The sequence below is a fragment of the Doryrhamphus excisus genome, chromosome 6 (assembly GCF_030265055.1).
Source record: "Doryrhamphus excisus isolate RoL2022-K1 chromosome 6, RoL_Dexc_1.0, whole genome shotgun sequence".
Taxonomy (NCBI): Eukaryota; Metazoa; Chordata; class Actinopteri; order Syngnathiformes; family Syngnathidae; genus Doryrhamphus; species Doryrhamphus excisus.
This window is the reverse complement of record NC_080471.1, coordinates 6,946,098-6,972,598: the sequence shown is the minus strand read 5'-3', so window position 1 is coordinate 6,972,598 and position 26,501 is coordinate 6,946,098. Positions and strand designations below refer to the sequence as shown.

General features: G+C 39.1%; 1 protein-coding gene across 5 annotated transcripts in view; it reads right to left on the bottom strand.

Moving 5' to 3' along the window:
* The window catches only part of shisal1b (shisa like 1b), a 41,411-nt gene that overhangs the window by 8,869 nt on the left and 6,041 nt on the right, over positions 1 to 26,501 (bottom strand). The window contains exons 2-6 of one of the 5 annotated variants that reach the window (XM_058075389.1): positions 25,661 to 25,820; positions 21,039 to 21,198; positions 11,789 to 11,999; positions 9,534 to 9,747; positions 2,542 to 2,848 (exon numbers count right to left, since the gene is read on the bottom strand). In XM_058075389.1, the coding sequence (XP_057931372.1) occupies positions 2,542 to 2,848; positions 9,534 to 9,747; positions 11,789 to 11,855 (588 nt within the window). In that variant the 5' untranslated portion in view covers positions 11,856 to 11,999; positions 21,039 to 21,198; positions 25,661 to 25,820. Of the gene's footprint in view, positions 1 to 2,541; positions 2,849 to 9,533; positions 9,748 to 11,788; positions 12,000 to 21,038; positions 21,827 to 25,660; positions 25,821 to 26,501 lie in introns of those variants that run through there. The other 4 variants (XM_058075388.1, XM_058075390.1, XM_058075391.1 and 1 more) reach the window with 4 other exon arrangements.

The window sequence follows — 26,501 nt, the reverse complement described above, 5'->3', positions numbered from 1 at the left end:
CAGTTGCGCAATATGTTGTAAATAAAAAGAGTATAAATGTGACTATAGTCGTGTTTTGTCATGTCTACAGGGCTCTAATAATGCTTTGTTCATTTTAATCTGAAAAAAATAATTTGTCTACCCACCAACTATATGTGGTTTCTTAAGTTTTTATTATTTGCTGTTTTATTATTATTATTATTATTATATTTATTTATTTATTACTGATTGATTTTCTTTATTCTTGATTTGTTTATTTATTTTTCATTGTGCAGAAAAATAAAAAGTAAGATATTTGAGAACAGTGGAATGTTTTATCAGAGCTTTTATTGTAGAAAATGGGAACCAAAGCACTGAAAAAGTTTGTATATTTTTCAGTTTTTAATAAATGTGTTTTTTTTGCCTTGCCCAGACCCTAGCTCCAGTGGCCCCCAGGTAAATTGAGTTTGAGACCCCTGGTATAAAGCATTCAGAAGACGTGATATGAGGTGTAATACTGTGTTTGACATGTTGTGTGCGTCTTTATGAAGTCGGGCCTCGTCAGCTTGCTGGTGTTGATAGCTGAGTTTAGCAGTGTAGAGAGTGGCCGACAGCAGCTCCTGTGAGGGTTCACGTTATATTTTATGTTAAAAAAGGCAAAATTCATAGATATTTTTTAATGTAAATGTTAACAGGCTATGAATTCATGTGAAATGTGAAAAACAGTTTAATGTAAGAGGTTCAGACTTTATTCTTAGCTAAGTGTGTCCTGATTATAAGAAAGTAAACACACTGATTACATCAATGGCGGAGAAGTAATCAACAGCATGAATTACCATATCTTATCTTTCTGTATTCTTTTTTTCCTTGGCCCACTTTTATCAATGAGAATTTTTCCTCCTTTTTCCTCCTGCTTTTTATAGCCTTAAAGCCGCCTTGGCGGGTGGGTCATCCTTGCCCCCCCCCCTTCAAGGAATGATGAGTGCGATGGCGGCGAGCACAACCGATGTCTAATGAGGAGGCCCCGTGGACGCTTTCACTCTTAGTTAAGCATCTATTCACTGGCAGAGGGGATGTCTCCTAAAGCATCCCTCCTCCTCCGTCTACCGCCGGCGGGCTCGTCCCTTCCGACTCATTTGTCAAAAGTGTCCACATGAAATAATCAAGACCCGAGAGGGATGACCAGCGCTAGACAGACGTGCTGTAAGCGTGCTGCGTGTCTCAGACGCCGACATGAATAAAAATGTGACTGCACATGACACAAATACCGTATAAGACTCTGATTGCACTTTTGCAATAGGAAGGCTTCCCAAAAGGATAAAAGTTCCCCTCCCTCGGCTCCCGGCTCACGTTGTAAATCATCTTCTATGTTCTGGTGATGCTCTCCTGCACCCTGAGATTTCTACATTTCACAGTTCAGTCACATAACTCTTCTGTTCATGATGAAGCGCTACAATGGCAACGGCAGCAACCAGAGAGAAAACACAGTAGTAGATATCGCAGTAGTAGATATCAGTGTCTCATTTCACTGCTGCACCTGTACTGGAAGTACTTGAAGTAAAGTCATGTACTGTAAGGAACGTCATTCTTTTCAATGAATAAACAACTCTTGCATGTACGAAAAACCACTGTGGTAACGCCAGTCTAACATCACCACAAATGTTTATCAATGATCAATTTCTGCTTCAATAGTGTGGATAAATGTGCATATTTTACTGCTTTCCCACACAAAAAAAAAACATTTAATTTTCTTGATTTAATGCAAAGTTCTGTAAAATGTTTTTTTTTGCATATTTCCTATGGTATTTACTATATTATGTTTACTTGTGCTGGTTTTGCCGTCATAATTGACTTAATTTTATTAATATTACTTTATTAATGTTATGTATATTATGGAAGTATTTCAATGACTATTCTATTCAACTCGCATGTCCAAAAATTCCATAAAAATAAAAAGTGATAATTATGTCGGAATTTTCATTTATTGTTGGTGAATGTGTTCTTGTTCTAAATGTATATTATTATAAGTGACTATTCCGTTCAATTTGATTGTCACAAAATTCCAGAACAATTAAGAGGTAATTATGACAATTTATTGGAATTTTTAGTAATGTATTTTTAATATACAATTACAGTATGTATTAAAAAAAATTTAAGTATTTAAATGACTGCTCTATTCAACCAACAACCCAAATTTCAAAAATGAAAAACAAAAAACAAAAACAATTTTTTTAAAAACCCTAATCTTCCCATTAAAAGTTTCTGTAAAATGAGCAGTAAATTCATATCATAAAATAATTGTACTTTTTGTACTGTTGCCCTAGTGATGGTACTGTGGCTGGTAATGAGGAAAGAATACTGTTGTTGCCATGACAACCCTAGATGACTTACTTTAAATATGAGTGGACCAGCCAGGACACAGCCTGTTGTGTTGTGTTAGCGCGAGAGCATTTATTTCCTGGTAATATTAATATTCAGTAGATGGGCTTAATGGACTGAGCTGAGAGCTCCCTTAAAAGCAATTTCAACTTCCTGTTTACTTGACCATTGTTTAAATGGAAGCATCCCGTAGCAGACAGTGACTCACCATGCGGTGGACGTGTTGTAGGGCAGCAGCGTTGGGCTGTGGCTCTCCCCTCTGAGGCTGTGTCGGGGCTGGTACTGGCCCGCCATCATGGGCTGAGCTTGGGCCTGCGCTTGGCTCTCGTCGTCCATGGCCCGATGCCACTGGCTGCGAGCCTTCTTCAGCCAGCGGCCCCCGAGGCCCCACTTCTCCAGGTAGACCCGACACAGCTCATAATTGATGGCCGAGTAGTAGAGGAAGTCCAGAGCCAGCAGGACCATGACAAAGAAGCCGTAGATCCACACTCCCACCAGGGCTGTGTAATTACTGCATTGAACACATCATCAATCATAACTATCTTAATGGATGTCATTAAAACACCACAATACATGTCAGACACACCAAATCTGTCATTAAAATATATTAAACCGATTCAACGTCACCCGAGGAGGGCAAACGGATGGAAATTAAAGCTTATGAAAAGATACTGTCATCCCTCTTTGCGCAGTGTCACGACTTCGCTACTTGCTGTTTCGTGGAAGACTACTGTTGAAGCCTATTGTTAGTAAAAAAAAAAAAAAAAAGTCAAGTATTTAAGTATTTTTGACGTCAATTAATAATTTCTAATCACAAAAAAGGTTAAATGAAGCCAGACGATGCATTCACAGACATTGCGATGATATGTATTATTCGACACTGGTCACCAGGTGTCAGTAATGTTCCATTGAGGATACAATAACCAGTGCAGGACGTACTGCATAGAAAGTAAAGTAAAAAGTGTCTACTATATTGGGTTATAGCGGTGTAAAGGTGATTATAGGGGTGTTATTTCATGTCTAGAGGGCTCTAATAATGTTAAAAACTATTAAGAAGGTTGGAAACAGGATTTCTATCCTCCAACTATGAAAAAAAATTACATTTTTGAAGCATAACCTTCACACTTAACTCGTAACTTAACTCGTACAATTACGAGAGACAAAACAAAACAAAGAACGAAACGGCTAATTTTGGAAAATTTGTTTGGGAAAGGGTTACATTACGAGAATAAAGTCAAAATATTATGGGAATAATGTCGTAACATTAGTGTCATTGAAGGAGAAAACGTGCAGCAGGCCTATATCACTATTATGTATTCTTTAAATATATACGTATAACTTCTGCAAATATTCACATATTTATTGATTTAATGTTCCAGTTATTATCATAGCATTTCATTTCCATGCACGCTATTGTGTCTGTTCCACCTTTCAGGGGTTGTATTTGAGTCAAGGTGAGGGCAAGTAAACAAAAATACACGTGTGCAAAAAACTATTGAGAAGGAATTCCATCATCCAACTATGGAAAAAATCCCTTTTCTAAATAAGGAATCCACTTCACTCATCATGGTCGTGTCTGGAAAAGATTAGGTGACTGTATATACCAGGGGTGGGCAAACTACGGCCCGGGGGCCACATCCGGCCCGCCAAGTGTTTGAATACGGCCCGCCCAATCTTTCCAAAGTATTTCATTTAAACTCAACATACAACCTGGCATCATGGCCTGAGCCAACCTTTTGATGGTTTTATCAATTTCGTTTTTTGACATGGTCTGTTGTTTACAAAGTGCTCCTGAAAAAAGGGACACAAGCACATAATAATAATAATAACAATTATTATTATTATTAGATTATTATAATTATTATTAGAACTATTATGAGTATTATAATTATTATATTAATGCTAATTATTATATTAATTATATATAATATTATTGTTATATTTGCATATTTTACATAATAATAATATAATTATTATTATTTTAATTTTATTGTAATCATTATAATATTTTATTATTTTTAAAATATTTAAATATAAATATAAAATAATAAATAATAATAGCAGATTGCATGACAATTTTACAGATACAATAATACCAGGTGGACTGTTACGTGTAAAATATATAGTCTGCCCCCCCGTAAATTTTGTCATATCAATGCGGCCCGCGAGTCAAAAAGTTTGCCCACCCCTGGTATATACACTCCTGATCAAAACCAGATCAAGACCAGTTGAAAAATTGCAAGAATTGACATTTTGTACTGTACGAGGTTGTCAGTAGAGCTTCAAAATGCAAAACAAAAAAAAGAAATTGGAGTGAGGCAAAAAAACATTTAGATTTTTTTGCAAACAAGCAATAAAGTTAATTAAATCCAAAATAGTAATAACATTTTTAAAAAGTGACTTCATCATTAGTAGCTGCGCCCTTCGTGTTAATCACCTAAGAAAATTATTTTGGCATGTTTGATGCCAGTGTTTCCGGACGGCTAGTTGTGAAGGGGCTTCACGGAGGGCATCAACTGTCTGGAACTGATGGCCATTTTTATAAACCTCCCTTGCCATCCATCCCCAAATGTTCTCCATTGCATTGATATAAGGAGAAGATGTGAGATGGTCCAAGAGAGGCGGGCATTGTGAAGTGCAGTAATGTCCACACAAACAAGGGCCTTTAGTCCTGACGGATGCTCCCTGCAACATGTCCACATAACCACCCGCCTGCCGTCTGACGCCCCTGCACAAACTTAAAGCTCCATTGTTCCATTGAAGGATCATGATGGCGCCCCCATCCACTGTGCCGTGTGGAAAACATCTCAGATGAAATCTCCTTGTTCCGGCAACCCCGGCAGCCGTGATCATACAGTATAACCTCCACTTTGATGATTTTAAACGACTGCTTGTTAAAAAGTACACAAGGAAAATCTGCAGCACCCCCTCTTTTTTTCCAGGGGTTAAAGATGGATTTATGTGGAGCGCACCACGCCAACTGTCGGGGATTCCGCCCACGTATGTAAAGCACAGCAAGGTAAATAGCTCCCAGAGAGATTTGAGCTGTCGCCCAAAAACTGGGGTAGCGAGAATCTCTAGGTGTGATGTGTCTCTTTGAATTTGGAGGCTTTTAGATGGCAAATATCACATGTGGCACCAAAAGTGCCAGAAAGTGTTTGTGTACTGTGAGGATGGATACAAGTATATTTTAGGATGCTTTTCTCATGTGAAATCAAGCATTTGTACAGTATAAAAGAGTGAAAGTGAAAAGGTGGCTTTCTTGGACCAAGTGTTCATTTATGAACAAGGATACTACACAACCCAGCAGAGCTAACGTTGTAGTACCAAAATAACAATAAATAATAGAGTGCAGCCTGGGGCCCATTTGCGGCCTGCGGCACACTCTAAAAATCCGATGAAACAAGACGACAACAGTGAAGATGTAAGCAAAAGTTACAAGGAAAAATTCGTCATCGTAAGGGAAAAATAAGTGTTAATTTTCCAAGAATAAAGTCGTAATATCCTGAGGAAAAAAAAACATGTAATTTTTTAAGCATAACCTTCACACTTAACTCGTAACTTAACTCGTACAATTACGAGAGACAAAACCAAACAAAGAACGAAACGGCTAATTTCGGAAAATTTGGTTGGGAAAGGGTTACATTACGAGAATAAAGTCAAAATATTATGGGAAGGAGATTGAAGGAGAAGGAGAAAACGTGCATGCTAATAATGCACTTTTGGATCTATATCACTATCATGTTTTCTTTAAATACATACGTATAACTTCTGCACATATTCACATATTTATTGATTTAATGTTCCAGTTAAATGTGAGTTTGTCTATATGTGCCCTGTGATTGGCTGGCGACCAGTCCAGGGTGTACCCTGCCTCTCACCCGAAGACAGCTGGGATAGGCTCCAGCACCCCCCACGACCCTCGTGAGGAAAAAGCGGTAGAAAATGAATAAATGAAAGAATGTTCCAGTTATTATCATAGCATTTAATTTCCATTCACACTATTGTGTCTGTTTCACCTTTCAGGGGTTGTATTTGAGTCAAGGTGAGGGCAAGTAAACAAAAATACACGTGTGCAAAAAAAACTATTGAGAAGGTTGTAAACCGGAGTTCTATCCTCCATCCATCCATCCATCCATTTTCCTCCGCTTATCCGGGTCCGGGTCGCGGGGGCAGCAGTCTTAGTAGGGAAGCCCAGACTTCCCGATCCCCGGCCACCTCCTCCAGCTCCACCGGGAGGACACCAAGGCGTTCCCAGGCCAGCTGTGAGACATAGTCCCTCCTAGGTCTGCCCCGGGGCCTTTTCCCGGCTGGGCATGCCCTTTTCTAAATAAGGAATCCACTTCACTCATGGTCGCGTCTGGAAAAGATGAGGTGACTGTATATACACTCCTGATCAAAACCAGATCAAGACCAGTTGAAAAATTGCAAGAATTGACATTTTGTACTGTAAGAGGTTGTCAGTAGAGCTTCAAAATGCAAAACAAAAAAAAAGAAATTGGAGTGAGGCAAAAATCATTTTGATTTTATTGCAAACAAGCATTAAAGTTAATTAAATCCAAAATACGAATAACATTTTTAAAAAGCGACTTCATCATGAGTAGCTGCGCCCTTCATGTTAATCACCTAAGAAAATTATTTTGGCATGCTTGATGCTAATTTCGGAAAATTTGGTTAGGAAAGGGTTACATTACGAGAATAAAGTCAAAATATTATGGGAATAAAGTCGTAACATTAGTGTCATTGAAGGAGAAAACGTGCATGCTAATAATGCACTTTTGGATCTATATCACTATTATGTTTTCTTTATATATATACGTATAACTTCTGCACATATTTACATATTTATCAATTTAATGTTCCACTTATTATCATAGCATTTCATTTCCATGCAAGCTATTGTGTCTGTTTCACCTTTCAGGGGCAAGTAAACAAAAATACAAATACACGTGTGCATTGATGAAATGGATCGATCATAACCTTGCCACCAAAGCAAAAATGTTATTCCATAATCAACACTGTAAAAAAAGGATAATGGCAGGAGAACTACGGCCACTTTAACCCACATGGATGTGGGAAAGAGTAGCACAAGTGTGACAAAGACACCAAATATCATGACCTGCTGCAGGGCACTGTGGCATGCTGGGAGGGCATTAGTGGTGGAAGCTGTGTTTTTGTCACCCAATCCTCCCACTGAGAGCGTCGGCAGGCCAACAGGCTGCGTGTCCTTTACTCCAGCTAAAATGTCTTTACGCTGCCGAGGGTTGAGTCCACCTCCAGATTCATCGGCCTGTTAAATTCATTTTAGAAACATCAGCACGGACCGTCTACCGGCTCATTGGAGGGATTTTAATCAGGACCCACTTGGCTCAGGTGCTGCTTGATGTAATAATCCACGCTTGACTCCTGACTAAGTTGAGCTTAAGAGTGTCCACATTGTTCCTCCATCTCCTGCCCACCGCTAAGACCACCGTGCAGCCCACTTCAAACGATTAGTGAAGTGTAAAAATTGAACTTCAGATTAATAGTACAGTAATACCTCGTTCCAGACCCGACCGCGACAAGTGAGGGTTCTTCAATTATAATTGGAAGATATTTGTACTTTGACCATAGAAAACCTGTTTATGATCTTATGAACTTTATAAGAGGCCTCATGATATGAAATATCACCCATTTTGTCTCTTTTATGCTGCTTTCGAGCGGCACGGCGGTCGAGTGGTTAGTGCGCAGACCTCACAGCTAGGAAACCAGGGTTCAATTCCACCCTCGTCCATCTCTGTGTGGAGTTTGCATGTTCTCCCCGTGCATGCGTGGGTTTTCTCCGGGTACTCCGGTTTCCTCCCACATTCCAAAAACATGCTAGGTTAATTAGCGACTCCAAATTGTCCATAGGTATGAATGTGAGTGTGAATGGTTGTTTGTCTATATGTGCCCTGTGATTGGCTGGCCACCAGTCCAGGGTGTACCCCGCCTCTCGCCCAAAGACAGCTGGGATAGGCTCCAGCACCCCCGCGGCCCTCGTGAGGAAAAGCGGTAGAAAATGAATGAATGAATGAATCCTAGAAAACCTATTTATAACCTTCTAAATTTATTTTTAGCATTATTAGAGCCCTCTAGACATGAAATAACAACCCTATAGTCACCTATTGCCACTGACTTAGTGCTTGCAGCAGGTTAGTCGTGTAGAGAGCGGCCTACAGCAGCTCCTGTGTGAATATTCACACAGCTGCATGTGTTCTCTGCTTGTTAAGAAAGCAATTGAAGTACATCATTAATATCTCCTTAACCACAAACAGCCGCAGCAGAGTTGTATTCTACACTGGTCTTAAGGTGTCAGTAAAGTTACATTACATTGATGAGACACTGTCAATGCTAATGGTATGATGTTATGATCAATGCTAATGTTATGATAGACAAGTCTATCTATGTCAAAGATGGCATATAATATCTTCTAATATTATGTATACTATTTTGGTTAATACATGTGTACAGGTGACTATAGGGGTGTTATTTCATGTCAGCAGGGCTCTAATAAAAAGTGTATTTAGAGAAATAAAAAGAAGTTTTCTATGTTCTTGACTACTAAAATGTTCTGTTTATGAATATCAAATCCTACAAATCTTACAAAAACTGGAGCCTACAAAACCATATTTTGACATTGATATCTCTGTGTTTTCATATGATTCGATTTACCTTAAGGAAATGTATGTTTTTATTATTTGCATTATTTGCATTGAGTGCCTTTTCAATGATTTAGTACCATATAGCACATATCAGTGTAGTATTCCAAATTGTCCATCGGTATGAATGTGAGTGTGAATGGTTGTTTGTCTATATGTGCCCTGTGATTGGCTGGCCACCAGTCCAGGGTGTACCCCGCCTCTCGCCTGAAGACAGCTGGGATAGGCTCCAGCGACCCTCGTGAGGATAAGCGTTAGAAAATGAATGAATGAATGAATATGCAGACCAGGCTCAGTATGTTCTTCCATGACGTATCCCAGCTTCTGTCCCAGTAGAAATGGAGGAATTCACAGGAATTCACACCAAAGGCTTGTTTCCGGCATTGTCAAAAGTTGTAAAATTCAGCTAAATAATTGATCCGTCTGCCTTTGTAGCAGAAGGACACCAAAGTGTAGAAATGTGCAGTCTCGATCATGCTAAGTTAAAACAAAGCAAAAAATGTCCTGATGACTCACTTGTGTGAATATCCGTCCGTGGCGGTGGTGAGGTTGATCTGCATGACCATCTGGAACTCGGTGTCGTTGCAGCAGTACTTGAAGGCGGTGTTGTTGTGGTGGCAGCAGAACATGTAGGTCTTGTTGTCTGACAGGCGGGGGCAGTGGAAGCCGAAGTGGTAGCGCCCCTTGTGGTCGGAGTAGGGCTCGCACACGCGGTAATGAGCCGAGAGCGCTGCAGTGGCGACAGGCGGAGAGTTAGAATACCGTACGGCGTATGCTTACTGTAAATATCATCTCTGTTATTATGAGCGTGTCCCTTTTCATCTCGATCAATGAGCTGATTAGATGTTTTTTAAGTGTCTCCTTTCTGCGTGTGCTTTCATCACTGCAGCTTCAAATTCAGAAAGCGCTGCCAGCAAAAGATTCAGATCAAGGTTCTGATAGAAGCCTTTCAGTCGGGGTCCGACCGGCGTTTGAAAAGAGGTGATCTCTTTCAGCTCATAATCAGTCCTGCGTATTTTTTTAAACAGAATTGAATAAGAGCGGAGAGGATTAGACGCATGGGAGGACTGGTGTCACGGCATAAAACATTTCATCTGACCTGTACATGTTGGGGGTCATGTTAGGGGGCATTTGCGTCCCATAAAACCCTGCACGTAAAAAGATGGCTTTTGACTTTAATGATGGAAGACAAGTTGAAGAAGTATCAACTTGGCACATAAAAGGAAACACACACGTTTATAAAACACAGCCACTGTTGTTTTGGTTGGGATGTACGTTGGAACCTCAGTTTTCACCCTTTTCCCCCCGTATTATCATTTCACAGAATGGAGGGCCCAAACAAAGCACCCCACGCGTTGCTGACTCACGGTGCATGCGTTTTTTAATCACTAAAATAACCCACCACGGGGCCCAGAGAAAGTTGCAAGTGTCAGCATTTTAATGGTGACAATTCAAGCTCAGCAGAATGAATGGGAAATCTGCATCAACAACAAGTTCCATTCTTTCCTATTTTTGTCATTATTTGCGTTTTCTGCGTGTAAAATTATAGTTGTTCTAATTTTTTGATTTACATTATTTATGTGTGAGTACGTTTGGTTTTGTCAAACGTTTTGTAATTGTTAACGAAAATAAAGGTTTCATTGTATAGTAATTCCTTGTTTAATCATGATTAATCGCTTCCAGACTTGACATGTAGAACTTCCGCAAAGTGGGATTCCTTCTTTATAAATTGAATATTTTCCGAGTAAGAGCATAGAAAACCCATTTACGACCTTTTAAATTCGTTTTTCAACATTATTAGAGCCCTCAGACATGAAATAACACCCCTACAGGCACTGTTACATTCACATTAGCCAATATAATAGAAATAACAAAAGAAAATAAAATATAATACGACTTATACATGTTAGCAGTGGGAGATTTTTTTTTTACTTCCTGTTCAACAAAAAACAGACTGTGTACATAAATTTATACTGTATTCTGTATATTTTGTATTTTCATTTAGATAGACAATAGATGTGTCTGCACCTACTTCACCAAAACAAATTCCTAGTATGTGTTTGATCATACCTGGCAATAAAACCGTTTCTGATTCTGATTCTGATTCTGATTCTGATTCTGATTCTAATTCTGATTCTGATTCTTATTCTAATTCTGGTTCTGATTCTGATTCTGTACAGTACTTCCTTCAGTGGCTCATCAACATTACTGGCACCTAGTGACTAGTCTATTATATTTGACTTAATTTAAACAATGTTAGTGCTTGAAAATGCTTCATTTTGGCAAAAATTAGCTTAAAAATTAGCTTAAAAATTAGCTTAAAAATTAGCTTAAAAATTAGCTTAAAAATTAGCTTAAAAATTAGCGTAAATATGTTTTTTTTACTACTTTTTTTCACTGACTTGAAAGACAAGTCATATGTAGTATTGTGGTCACTAGGCGTCAGTAATGTTACGTTAATGAGACGTGATATTATATTACCGTCAGGCATGTCCGATATGATACAGCAAAAAGAAGATATCCTCTTATTCCATGTGGAAGTGGTACATTTTTGGCTTCTTTGTCTTTCTTCCCCGCTCTATTCTAAATCCTTTTCAAAGTTTAGAATGAATTGAACTAACTAGTTAGCTCAGTAGCTTGCTAGATGCTTTGAGTGGCAGCCAAATTCCTCGAGTGGGAGGTGTGTCTCCAAACCTTTCTTGTAAGAGGCCGTTAATGGACGCTCTTGTAAACACCATGCATGTAAAATCAAGAAAAAGCAGAGTGGTGACCTGCAGTGGACAGAAGGAGGAAGATGACCGTCAGGACATTCAAGGACTGCCGACTGGTAATAGTCATCTTCTGGCCGTCATGTGGGAAAGGAGGACGGGTGCAGGAGGTAGGGAACAGGGGGAGATAATGTTCAGCTTGAGCCGCTCATCCTCTGCGTGCTGAGAGCTCCTCTCACATGACTCCTGCTGCTGCTACCGGGAGTCGGGACCCCTGATGGGAAGAAGACATGCAGACAAAGATGATTGGATTTGGGGGGGCTACTCCTGAAAGGGACGGCATGCTGCGGCAGTGAGAGCCCATGCTTTGTTCTAGATGCTGCCCATAGGTGTGTACATAACAGGATGACTCCAATGCAATCTGTCACACCAAGCTCACTACTTCTAATGTCAATCGATATCTACATCAGTGTCACCTGGTTGCAGGCGGATTGGTTTAGCATTTTACAGGGCTTTAACATCGAGTTCCAGATCTAGTTCCAGGTCTCTTGATTACTGGAGTAATACAGTGTTATTAATTTGTCACAAAAGATGTAATGTAAATCCAATTAACCAATCCACACCCCCCCCAAAATATATTATATATTTCAGCTAATTTCAAAGATACAACGGTGCCTTGGTTAACATCATTAATCCATCACAGAAGGGCCAACTCAAACCAAAACAGACACATTTTCGAATAGAAACATAATGTACATAATATAAATAAAGTGTTAACACAAAACACCCCCCAAAAATATATTATATATTTCAGCTAATTTCAAAGATACAATGCTGCCTTGGTTAACATCATTAATCCATCACAGAAGGGCCAACTCAAACCAAAACAGACACATTTACGAATAGAAAAATAATGTAAATAATATAAATAAAGTGTTAACACAAAACACGTTTTATGGACAACAATTTTTGTTTCACATGCACAAAATCATGCAAACATAATGACAAATGGCAAATGAACAGACAACTGAACATTTAACATCACCTTTACCTAGTTTTGCAAAGAGAGAGGGGGAGGAGAGGAGATTATGCTTATGCTTTTTCATGCCACATAAATCTATGCACCGAGGCTTTTTAACATGCACAGTTTTACATTGAAAAAACAATGCCACAAACGTGACAGGAAATGGAGAAGTTAACATTTAACATTATTTTGCCTGTAGTGGACATCCTTGAACCAAACAAAAGGATAACAACCATAAAACAGAAATTTGTTCAACAAAAAAGTGTATAAAAGCTCAGCAAATGCGGGCCGACAATTTGGACGCTACACAAGCAAAACAAAATTTTGGATGTTAACCAAAAATCCATACGTATGTTAACCAAGGTTCCACTGTACAGGTAATTGCCCCAACAGTACAATCTAAAAATACAATCAAAGAAAAAAATGGAGAATTAAACCAATATTAGGACACAAAAAGTTGTAATTTTACAAAAATGTAGGATGAAAGTATAATTTGTTAAAAAAAAAAAAAATTTCGTCCATCACTCTTGATTGTTAAAAAAGTTCTAATTTTTTTTGTGTCACCTTTTACTACGTGAAACAAAACAATAGGTTGAAATTTTGGGAGAGTTAGGTGGAGTGAATATTAGGTGAATATTATGAGAATAAAGTCCAGTTGTGATGGGAATAAAGACATAACACTGCAGAAAATAAGGAGAACAACGTTTATACTATTAAACTAATAAAGAAAACAAAAACAGAGATACTGTTGCATTACATTGAATGAGAAAGTGTCGAACTTTTGACTGTGTTATGTTTTTTTTTTTTGCTCATGAAAGAAATGTCATAGTAGATCAAATCCAGAGTGTTGCATTGCCACTTCCTGCTGTTGCGTCACTGTGTTTATTAACAGTTTCCCAAAAAAGCCCCATGTGGGGGTGGGGGATAGGGACTTTTGAAGCAAATGGTCACGGAAAGCAAGGGACCAAGATGGGAAAAGACATTCAAAAGCTTTCAAAAGGGCATCCGTTGTTTGGAGTGATAATAGAACACTAATGCTAGCGTTCACACGGTTCACTATTTACATTCTGTATCGGCGCCCAAATGCCACCGACATGGTTCCAACAAAACTGTCTGTGTGTATTTGCTTGAATACAGCTTATCCTCACTAGGGTCACAGGGGTGCTATCCCCCTGTGACCCCCTGTGCTATCTGGTGGCCAGCCAATCACAGGGCACATATAGACAAACAACCATTCACACTCACATTCGTACCTATGGACAATTTGGAGTCGCTAATTAACCTAGCATGTTTTTTTGGAATGTGGGAGGAAACCGGTGTGGAGTTTGCATGTTCTCCCATTGACTTCTAAGACTCACAGCAAGCAGTATATATTATGACGTAGTACATTTCTGTACCTAGTAGTAGTAGTAGTGTGACCTGTTCCAGCACCCATGTGTTGCCTTATCTGGAGAACATGAGCTGACAGTGTTACACGGACACAAAGTGTGCACAGAGAGTACATCAGCCTATCCTGTCCTCCTTTAAAAGCATGCTAAATTAGACAAGCTGTTCCCTCCTCTAAAAGCCAGGCGGCCCAAGTCCCCAGAGACTTGTTAGAGTGGCATTTTCTATATTTTTTCCCACTCTTTTTCATCCCGGTGAGATTGTCCCGTGTAGACGACATCACAGCCATGAAGTCATTCCTTTCACTGCACAACATCTCCATTGTTTGTCATGGAGTCACGCTGTTGTCCTTCTTGTATGAAATGGGGCGGGGTTCACCTCTTGTTTGCGGTTTGATGGTACTAGAGGCAGAACAATGCACTGTACAAACATGCACGAGCGAGTGTGCACGTGCGCATGCTCTGAAAATAGAACAGGCCTCGCACACAGATGTCGCTATGTGATGAAACTAAAATATACATAAAGAGGACGGCTGCAAAGCTGCTCTCCGGCTAAAGAGGAATATTAACAACCTGGTAACGTGGTAAGCAAAGAAGAAATAATTTAACAAAGTGACCAATTACTGCAGCAAAGCACCACTGAGACTCTTCTGCTTTAATCGCAGCACAGCGGAGGACCCAAATCTGTCTTTGGTTTGATTAAAGAAAGATTTAGGGCCATTTGAAAGTGACAAAAAAAAAGCCTGTGCAACTTGTGTGTGTGTTCAAATATTAAGCTCGACGTCTGCTAGCGTGCTTCCTCAAAATACTCATTCATTCATTGGCGGGCTAAGTTTAAACCACAGCTACAACTCCTCAGGGCAGCATAATTCTGCTCAATATAGCTCTGGTATGGAAACAGGAGCTCAAAACATTCATGGAGAGATTCTCCCGACCCATAAAAACGATTCTATTCATTTATATTCCCTGGGATTCTTTTCTCTTAAGTAGGACTCATTACGTTTTAGTACAAGTACAGAGGAATAGGTTCTCCTTATGCTAGTTTTGTGTGCAGCAGCGACAATCATTTTTGTCAAAAAAGCCTTGGTTTTCGTATGCCCCAGTTTTTGCTGAATCATAATACCCTGATATGTGCTATATGGTACTAAATCATTGAAAAGGCAAATAATAAAATAAAAATTAAAAATTTGCAAATAATAAAAATGTAAAATGAACAAAAACCGGGCATACAAACACAAAGGTATCAATGTCAAAATATGTTTTTTATAGGCTCCAGTTTTCGTAAGATTTGTAGGATTCAATATTCATAAACATTTTAGTCGTCAAGAGCATAGAAAACTTGTTTTTATTCCTCTAAATACACGTTTTATTAGAGCCCTGCTGACATGAAATAACACCCTTATAGTGACCTTTACACATGTATTAACCAAAATAGTATACATAATATTATAAAATATTATATGCCATCTTTGACATAGATAGACTTGTCTATCATAACATTAGCATTGATCATAACATCATACCATTAGCATTGACAGCGGCGGTGGCTATTGTCTCATCAATGTAATGTAATGTTACTGACACCTTAAGACCAGTGTAGATATTAATGATGCACTTCAATGGCTTTATTAATGAGCAGAGAACACATGCAGCAAATATTCACACAGGAGCTGCTATAGGCCGCTCTCTACACGACTAACCTGCTGCAAGCACTCAGTCAGTGGCATTAGGTGACTATACGGTTGTTATTTCATGTCTAGAGGGCTCTAATAATGCTAAAAAATTAATTTAGAAGGTCATAAATAGGTTTTCTAGGATTCATTCATTTTCTACAGCTTTTCCTCACGAGGGTCGCGGAGGTGCTGGAGCCTATCCCAGCTGTCTTTGGGCGAGAGCCGGGGTACACCCTGGACTGGTGGCCAGCCAATCACAGGGCACATATAGACAAACAACCATTCACACTCACATTCATACCTATGGACAATTTGGAGTGGCCAATTAACCTAGCATGTTTTTGGAATGTGGGAGGAAACCGGAGTACCCGGAGAAAACCCACGCATGCACGGGGAGAACATGCAAACTCCACACAGAGATGGCAGAGGGTGGAATTGAACCCTGGTCTCCTAGCTGTGAGGTCTGCGCGCTAACCACTCGACTCGTAAGTATAAAAATATTCAGAAATGGATGAATTGGATTTACATTATTTTCTATGGGAAGAAATTGCTTTGGTTAGAGCCGCTTTGCTTGAGGTGGGCCTTTTGGAATGGATTACCGACTGGGTTTGTATTTTGGTTCATTTTGTAATTTTATGCTAAAAAATATCCTCAACTCCAAATAGCTCAAGAACAGCGTCACATGTACTTCAGGAGTGACCTTTTTAGGCCATTGAGCCCCCCTCCAAAAAATCCTGCGACGCTAAAGGGTTAATCCATGTTAATGTGCATTATCCATCTCCATTTAAATACATCGATCGGCGAGCCTCTTGCAGTGAAGTTTGGGAATTTGCAAAAATCCAAGCAATGGGATCCTCTTCTTGTATCTGGGCTTGCATCCCAACACTCATCAGTATTCTGCTGCACGGAGCACTGTGACTAATTGATACTCCTTTTAACTGTCGTTATATGAAAGTGGGGATCCTTCACTTGGAGGACATTACAGCGTCACTTTAAACGTGTCTACAGTGCTCCATTAGGGTATGAGCTCACCAGAGCAGATTTACAGCCGTGATTTCATGAGGATCACCACCGTCGGGAGAATGCTCAAAAACACGTCATTCAAGATTTCCCTTATTATAAACTATGAATACAGCGAGCAGGGCTCCCCGCTGTTTATGTTGCATACTGATTATTCAAATGTGAGAGATGAACAGGCTCCACCCTCGTTTATATGATCAAATACATTTTCCACATGAACTGCTCTAAATAAAGACCAAGAGGCAGCGGACTGTTTTGGTGTGGTGGCTTGATGTTGCCTGGGAGACATTTACGTCATGCCAGATACGAGCGGGGAATGAGTGTAACATCAATTAATTAGCCATGTAGTAAAAAGGTGTTCAGTGTAAAAGCGTCAAAGAAAACAAACGTGGAGGGGAGGGACAACAAAGGAGGGTTGCCATAGCGCCAACAAGGCTGCATAAACGTCCCGGGTTATTGTGCACTACAGACACCTAACTGCACGGGTGGCCTGTTTCTCTTTCACGCCGCTAATGGTTTGTTAGCTTTGCGAGCGCGAATGAGAGAGAGCAGTAATAAAACTTGCATCTGCTCGCTGCGTTCCGACCTGCTGAGAGCTGTCGCTGCCATGGAAGACATTGTGCCTCCTACTTGCTTCTCTTTTTGGACAATTTGTCCGGAAATACCCCTCCCAGATTGTCCATAACGACATATATTTTTCAGCATGTAAAAATATAATTATTCTCTATGAAATGCATTTTTAGTGTGAATGGATTCAGTGAAATTGTATTATTTCATATGGGAAATATAGCCTTGCTATTCATAATGATTGGCTTTTTGTCAAACCAACAAAAACAGAGATTCCATTCATCCATCCGGCCATTTTCTATGCCACTTATCCTCACTAGGGTCGCGGGGATATGCTGGAGCCTATCCCAGCTGACGAGACAACAACTGTGAGAACAGCCAATCACAAGGCAAATATAGACATGGGGAGAAAACCCATGTACAGGGAGTCACAGACATGCCCAAGCGGAGAATCGAACCCAGGTCTTCCCGATCTCGGCCACCTTGCGGCCCACTGTGTGTGTCTATAAAGAGTTACATTTTACACTTTCCCATGCACTCCACATCATGATTACAGTTACTTGTTATTTGCATTATTTGTAACAGCCTCTCTCCAATGATCTCCTGCTTCCAACGAACAACCCGCCATCTTTACACTTTACATAAATAAACACCACAGCATTTATAATATTCGACTTTCATCATTATGCTCATTTTTGGCCCTTTGTAGTGACTTGTGGACTCCTATAGAGCAGTGACACATGATAACCTGCACAGAAAGCTTTCTCGATCTTCCAGAATCTACACCTATTCCAGCTGTTTGTCCTTGGATTTCCAAAACGGAACACTCACTCCACTGTGATTGACCATGCTCAGCTTGTACCCGGGCACGCCCATATAAGGAAGTCACCTGTGACTTCTCGCACTGTGAGGTCACAGTGAGCCGGTGCGAGAAAAAAACGTTTTTCAGGGCTCACTTTCAAATGTGCAAACCTCATTATCTGAAACTTTGGCATCGTTTAACACGAGAATAAACATTCTAATTACATTTATAGGTCAGAAAAGTGGAAAAATCATAATAGGTCCCCTATGATAACACTTCAGTTTGTGGCCAGTGATGTTTTTTTATTGGCACTATTCAAAGAGAAAAGTTGTAATCTTATAATTTTATTGTAATATTATGGGAATAAAATCATAATACGACAAGAAAAAATGGTGAAATAATTGTAAGTGAAAAAAACAACAACCAAATCTGCAAAAATTAAAAAATTTGCACATGAAGTACACATCCATGGATTTTTCAGTATGCGGCTTGGTGGAAAATGTTTGTCGTACAGGCAGCTTGACCAGGTTGGGTTTGGACTTGAAGAGATTCCGCTGGTGTTGTAATAAGAAGTAAAGCCCAGCATCAAGCTGTTCCAGACGATCCACTATTGTTGTTGATATTTCTGCTGAAGAAAATGTCACAAACTACCTGCAATGGATGTCTCCCTGCAGTGCCTCATTTCCATTCAAATAAGCATATAGAATGCATGGAGAGGAAGGGATTATATTATATATTCTCAGGCTCCCATCCCATGGAAAACAGTGCAAGGTGTAATTATAGCACAGAGGAATACCTGGGAGATGCATTGTGGCCACAGTCTTTCCCTGTCTGCTTATCAAGCAAGAATATGCAAAACTTCTCTCCTGAGACTGTTTGAAATCAACCTTAACTTCTAAGCTTAGCTTAGCTTGCCAAGATGACAACACAAACCATCCATGATCTTCCCCGTAGATTTCAGTCCAGGATTTCTTCTCATGGCTGTGATAGAACTACATGGCATAGGACTACGTTATGCTAGCCATAGCATTTCAGTATGTAGAATCAAACTATGGAATGGATTGAGTAAGGAAATCAAACAATGCACAACGATGAGCCAATTCAAGAAACAATACAAGCAGTTGATGTTTGCTAAATACAAGGATGAAGAGTCTTGAACCAGTCATGATGTGCTATATATATCACTATATTGACACGCACTATGGTACCCATTATGGCATTGGATGCTCATATCACCGAGTACTTTGGTACAAGGTACATAATTTAAAAAATAAAAAATAAAAAAAAACCTAAACTGTATTATGGAAAGCAGGAAGTGAACAAATGTAACAGTTAGTGATTGTAAAAGTACCAGATGGAGGGGTAGGATTTAATAAGCTTTGCTTCTTCCTACTCCTTTTGGACATGAGGAACTGGGAACTGATTATGGGATGCACTCAATTGTAATCTGATGCATGTTCAAATGAAATAAAACCATTACCATTACCATTACCATTACCATTACCATTACCATTACCATTACCATTCTTGGGCAGAAATTTTGAAAACTTCATTAATTCTGCTACTGAAAAGTACCCACCCTTGAAAGTGTCTTCAAAGCTGCTCACTGAACCCGTTGTGGAACTTTAGTTCCTACATCATTCCCATCCAAGATAGACTACATTTTACATGAAAATCACCATGTATTTACAAATGTAATACCATGAACTATATCCAATTTTCACATTTGGAACTGAACTCTGTGTGTGTTTGCATTTACGTGCATGTGAATGCATTCAACTTATATACCCATGGGAGGGCAATCTATGGTGGCACTGTTATTTAACCCCAAAGTTTAATCGCCTTAAGTCCGCCTTTTCGGAAATTACTTCAAACTGCGTCTGTTTATTTACCAAATCACTTGGAAATTTGACAGACTTTTAAAGAGGACTGGCAAGAACGTGTGTATAAAATTTGAGTAAGGTTGGCTGAAAAACATGGCTGCCATCAAGCAAAACATCTTTACTTAACTTAACAGCGTATTGTCTAATGATAATGAAACTTTGAGGGTATCTCATGAATGCTAAGCATTTTAACCCCAACCCACAGGGGGCGCCACACAAACTGTTTTCTAACTTTCTCATGAACCAACCTAAAAATTGTCACTAATACACAATACACAATTCTACACCGCTATGTACATCTGTGCAATACTTTGTTTTTATACTCAGAATAGTTACTCCAGACTCCATTCACTGTGCAATATCTGATCAACCTCCACGTGCAATATTAAGGCTATAAATACAATATATTAATTTCTATGTGAAGTACTTCTTTAATGCCTCATATTAACTCACTAGCAAGATGTCATAGTGTATAGACTGGTCATATATTTCATCTCGTTTCATATTATCTGCATACTGTATTGTACATAACTCTGGGTAAAACTGTTGATTTGTTAATACTTGGGTTGTTTATTTTTGTATATATTTTATATATTATTATTATACTATTATTATATATTATTTTTTATATTGTGTATTTTTGTACTGCTTAACTGATTCTGTACTCTTGCTGCTGTGCAATGCAAATTCCCCACTGAGGGATGAATAAAGGCATATTTTATCTTATCTTATAATCCAACAGCATATAACGAAAAAAAAAAACCACAACACAGAAGCTTTCTAACATCACTGGCTAATATAAAAAAGTGCTGATGTGACAAGTAAATATTGGTATCATAATGCATCAGTCCTATGGTATTTGTAGCAGCAGCTCGAGTCTCAGACACAGCAACCGGGAAACAAATCCAGCAGGCAGGCTATTGTCGTAAATGATGTATGCAGACAGGAGAATATCTCACAGACACAAGCTGCCATCCTTTGTTTGGCTTCGCCTTTTACGCCCCAGCCGGGGCTCACTCGGTATCTCTTGGAAATGTTCCCCCATCATCAACATCTTCATCTGCATGACCCTGGATTTAAAATAGCATGTACCCGCAGAAAGAGCGGCCCTGGTGGGAACTGCGGGAAACAAGAGGAAGAAATTCTTATGACATAGGGACGGCAGCAAAGAACAACACAGGATCTCGACGGTCTTTATTGTCTCCCCTGTAGCAAAGCACATTCCAGTGCTAAGAACTCATTCTAAGAATATTCCAGACTTTTCTTTCTAATAAAACCCACAACAGAGAACGTGCAGAATGAGCAGTATTGGTTACATGCAGTAAATGATTAGTGATTGAATGGACTCGGGTGCAGAATCTTCACGGCGAAAAAGGAGGCTTCTTGAGTCCAGATGTAAAACTCCAAATTGTAATAATACCCACAGCAACAATTATTTTTTTGTACAAGAAAAATTACTTTTGTCTTTCTTTGAGATCTTCTGCCTCCCCAGAAATGAAACGTTTTGTCAAGTCAGCGTCATTCCTGCTAAACCAACAACTTTTATGCTTCATTAACATTGAGAGAGTTAGTAATAAAACGAGTTTAGCTCCATATAACTTCCTAGGTCATGTCCGCCTCCTTGCAGTGACGCAAGGACCCCATGCCGTCCTGCCAAGAACTCCTCTGACCAGATGAACTAATAATACTCTTAATGGCGTTCTGGCGGGCTGCTTTATACGGCCTGTCAGAAAGAAAATAGAATTCTTATTATTGTTTTTATTATTATTATTACGGGAAGTGTGGTTTGTTAACCAGGCTGTCCTGTTTTTGACCTGCCAGTAAAAAAAAAAACAAAAAAACACCTCAGTTTGTGTTTGGTAAATTCGCAATCATTCGCCAAACTTCCTGTCGTGTCCTGCAACTCTACCACAGCCCATAAAAAGCCATTCAGCTCATTTCTGAGATGGGAAACTGGGTTTTATACCAATCAACGATAGCACGAACCTGAAGTTGAACTCATAATAACTAATAACTTTTCATATTTCCATACAACATGGCTGCAGCTGGGATTATGGCATTTCATGGTGAATTACTCTAATTCCAGGTGGCAGCGAGACAAAAGCTTCATCTATGGCACACAAGCACTGCTTTGAATTTCTCGTCCAGAAGCAGCATCACATCAGAGGAAGAAAAATGTGAGCGCTTCAAATAGGAAGGCCGAAGGTTAAGGTTGCTCCTCAAGCCCTAACACTCACTGCTTCCATTTAAGCTCTGACACGCTCCTTTTCGCCAGTGAAAAAAGAAGGCAATTTGCTCCGGAGCCAAAGTGACACCTCTGGCTCTTTAATCAACAGCCAGCGTATGACATCAATGCTTAACCCCCAGTCCGGCCCCCAACTCCGCCTTCATCTGCACAGTTGCTGGGAAAGTCGGTTGGATCAATAGTTTTATATAGCCAGGGGAGGATGTGAGTTCATGCTACTCGGGCCAATTTGCCTTGCTTGTATTAACCCTTAAAGCAGGGGTCTCAAACATGCGGCCCGTGGGCCAAATGTGGCCCGCAGGACACTAGTTTGAGGCCCCTGCCTTGATATGAAAGTTTAATGTTAGTGCGGCCCGTGCAAGTTTGATATGGATGCTGTATGGTATCATGTACCCAGAAAAAATTATTACGTTTGATTAATGTTCATGTTAAAGGTTAAATAACTGTTAATAGTTATCCTCCCTATCCGTGTGGAAGTGGTAAGTTTTTGGCTATTTAAGTTTAAAGGAAATAACTTGAAGGCTACCGTTTAGGTCGCTCGCTCTCTAGTTTGCGAGTTAGCATGTGTCTCAAGACCCTGCAGTTGCGCAATATGTTGTAAATAAAAAGAGTATAAATGTGACTATAGTCGTGTTGCTGTGTAATCACTTCAGTGCTGTTGGTAAAATTCATAAGATGACACTGTGAGTCAGACTGTTATCACTTCTTCCTAATTAAAAACAATATTCAATTCATTACAATTCAATTCATACTTTACGTTACTTTAATTGGGGAATTAGATAAGAAAACAAAACTGGCAACAGTTGTTATAAATTTCCCGGTGATGGACGTCTGAATAAAACAGCGAGCATCTTTATTTATAGCTCTGAGGTGTAGCAATGATGTGCAGAATGTGCTGGGGCCCCCAGTGGAACCAGTCGATCGGATCGGAGGTTAAACACAGGCGTTACGCAACATTTAAACACGATGTTGTTTGGATCGGTATGTTCACACACACACACAAAAAAAAACCCAGACACCTCAAGTGTCTCAATTAAGTGGACAAAAGCGATCATCGTGCTAACAGAAGAATAGCTTATATTTATGTATAACAATGAGCATCATTGGCAGCAACAGCCTTACTCATAAACATTTGCACAATATGATTTTTCACGCCTGATTGAACTGTTTCCGCTGGGTCAATACAGCAAAAGCAACTGAATCAATGTCGTTTTTGTTGCTCCTTTTTCTGTTTACCAAACACAAAACACTGCCGAGGGGATGAACAGCTTGTTGATTTCTTAAATTATTCTTATCATTATTGGCTGCGCAAAACCTTGAAAGCACACTGACAATGCTTGGAGCCTGCCACATAAACACACACAGATTTGGATTCAACAAACACTTATTAAGGCTTGGTTTACGGCATTCTGGCTGAAAATGCACATGGATAGGCCAAGCTAAGGCTTGTGATCTAATGGGCCGATCCTCGTGTGGAAGAGAAGCAGCATCAAATGCTTCATTTGTCAGCGGCTCGCTTTTCCCAACAAGCAGACAATTCCAGCACGCAGCCTTGGCAAGTGGTCATCAATTCACATTAACACAAACACAGAGTTGAACTCTGACGTGAACCCTGCTACAGAGAAATGTCACCATGACAGACAGGATGAACTGAATCAGATCTGTTTACTGCAGCTGGGAATAGAAAAGCAGATTGTCGTACTGTGGCCGTGTGAATACTGGCTGGCTGACAACAGCTGCTGCTTATTTTGCGTTATGGATGCTAATTATTTGGCTGCCACTGGTGCCATCAATCAGACGGCTGGAGGAAGCCCTGAGACGTGATGAGCCCACTTTGTCATTCAGGGTTTGGACAATCAGCCAAATCAATCAGAATCAGAACGCTTCAGACATACGCTGGGCCAAGAAAGACACACGGAAAAAAAACCCCACCTGATTATTTGACAATTACCCCGAGAAAAAAAAATCTCATTAAATACAACAATACAATAATGCTAATACTAATAAATATATACTAATACTAACTAATACTAACTAATATATATATGTATGTATAAAACCAATTTTAATATATTTAGTTAATGAAATTAAATGGGATTTTAAATTAAATTTAATTAATAAACACAAAAGTGCATTTGAGGTTAAAGGAATAACATTTGAATAAAATGATTTTATTTCCATATTTCATTTTCTATAATAAAAAAATGTGACCTATCATGTGGGTCATTATTTTTTTATTTTTTTTTTATTTTTACTGATAATTCATTCATTTTTTTAATGATGGAGTTTGTTTTTTAAAAAATCGAAATAAAATCGAAAAAAATAAAAATCGAATATAATTAATAAAAATCAGATTCACAAAAATAAAAAATTATTTAATGTTTTAAAGGGATCCTTTCATATTTTTTACACTTTTCTGACCTGTAAATATTGTTACCACATTGTATTCTCGTGTTAAACGATGCCAAATCGTCAGATAATGAGGTTTGCACATTTGGAAGTTAGACCTGAAAGAAATTCTTGATGGCTCTGAGTGCTCAGGTTTACAGAATTTAAAGGAATCAATTGAATAAAATGATGTTGTTTCCATATTTCATTTTCTATAATAAAAAAAAATGTGACCCATCTTGTGGGTCATTATTAATTTTTTTTTACATTTTAAAATTTTTACTGATAATTCATTAATTTTTTTAATGATGGAATTTGTTTTTTACAAACCTAAAAAAGTAATTAAAACTAAAAAAATCAATAAAATTCACAAAAAAAAAATCATTTAATGTTTTAAAGGGATCCTTTCATGGTTTTTTCCACTTTTCTGACCTGTAAATATTGTTACCACATTGTATTCTCGTGTTAAACGATGCCAAAGCGTCAGATAATGAGGTTTGCACATTTGGAAGTTAGCCCTGAAAGGAATTCTGGTTGGCTCTGAGTGCTGAGTTTTTTCTAACACAGAGTTCTACTGACGTCAATGCGATCCGGACTTCCTTATATGGGCTGCAGATTGCCTGCACTCAGTGGCCAACATGCAGTTTAAGGATTGTCATTGTTGGTAAACAATGACTATGACAATCTATAGTTTATTGCATTATTTGTAGCACGGTCGTTTGTTTCAAGACGATATTTCTCTCCAACAACACTGACCTGCGTGCTCTCGCTCTCTGCTGTGGCGTTTCGTTTGCATTTTTCTATCAGTTTGACATTTCCCCGTGTGGGAGGCAATAAGACCATGTTTATATAAGAGCTGCAGATAATGAGTAGTTGAAGTTTGACAGAGGATGGGGAAGAGAGGAGATACAGATTTAATGGAGGTCGTTATTTCGTTTATGGAGTTACCTGGATTTACTGGGAAGCCGATTGGGACCTTAAGTAAGAACGGAATGTTCAGTCCTCTGTTTGGGTCTTATGAATTGGAAAATAAGGAAGGCACTAGCCGTTCTGCTGTTGTCAACGATCCGGAATATCATGTGTCCCAAGTGTGACCCACAGCTGCTTCCTAAAAAGTAACCCAGAAAAAGTGGAAAAATCAGCTCTAATTTTACAAGAATTAAAGTCAAAATATTCAACAAAAAAGTGGTAACCTAGTGAAAAAATATATATATTATGAGAGTAAATTATGTAATTTTAGCAGTACAAAATTGAAATATTGAAGAAAAAATATGTTCTTATTTAAGTCGCAATATTATGAGAGACAAACAAAACAGCAAATAAAGTTGTGATTTTTGGAAAAGGAGGTTCCAGAAAAAGTTACAATGTCCAAATGTTACAGAAAGAGAGTCATAATTACGAGAAGAAAATTTACAAGAAAGTGAATTAGTTGGAAAATGTAAAACATATACATATATCAACTGCTATTTCATTCATTCATTCATTTTCTACCGCTTATCCTCACGTGGGTCGCGGGGGTGCTGGAGCCAAACAACCATTCACACTCACATTCATACCTATGGACAATTTGGAGTGGCCAATTAACCTAGCATGTTTTTGGAATGTGGGAAGAAACCGGAGTACCCGGAGAAAACCCACGCATGCACGGGGAGAACATGCACACAGAGATGACCGAGAATGGAATTGAACTCCGGTCTCCTAGCTGTGAGATCTGCGCGCTAACCACTTAACCGCAGCCAAATGCAATTTAATAAAGTAAAAATATGCAGAGAAAATTTTAGCAGAATTT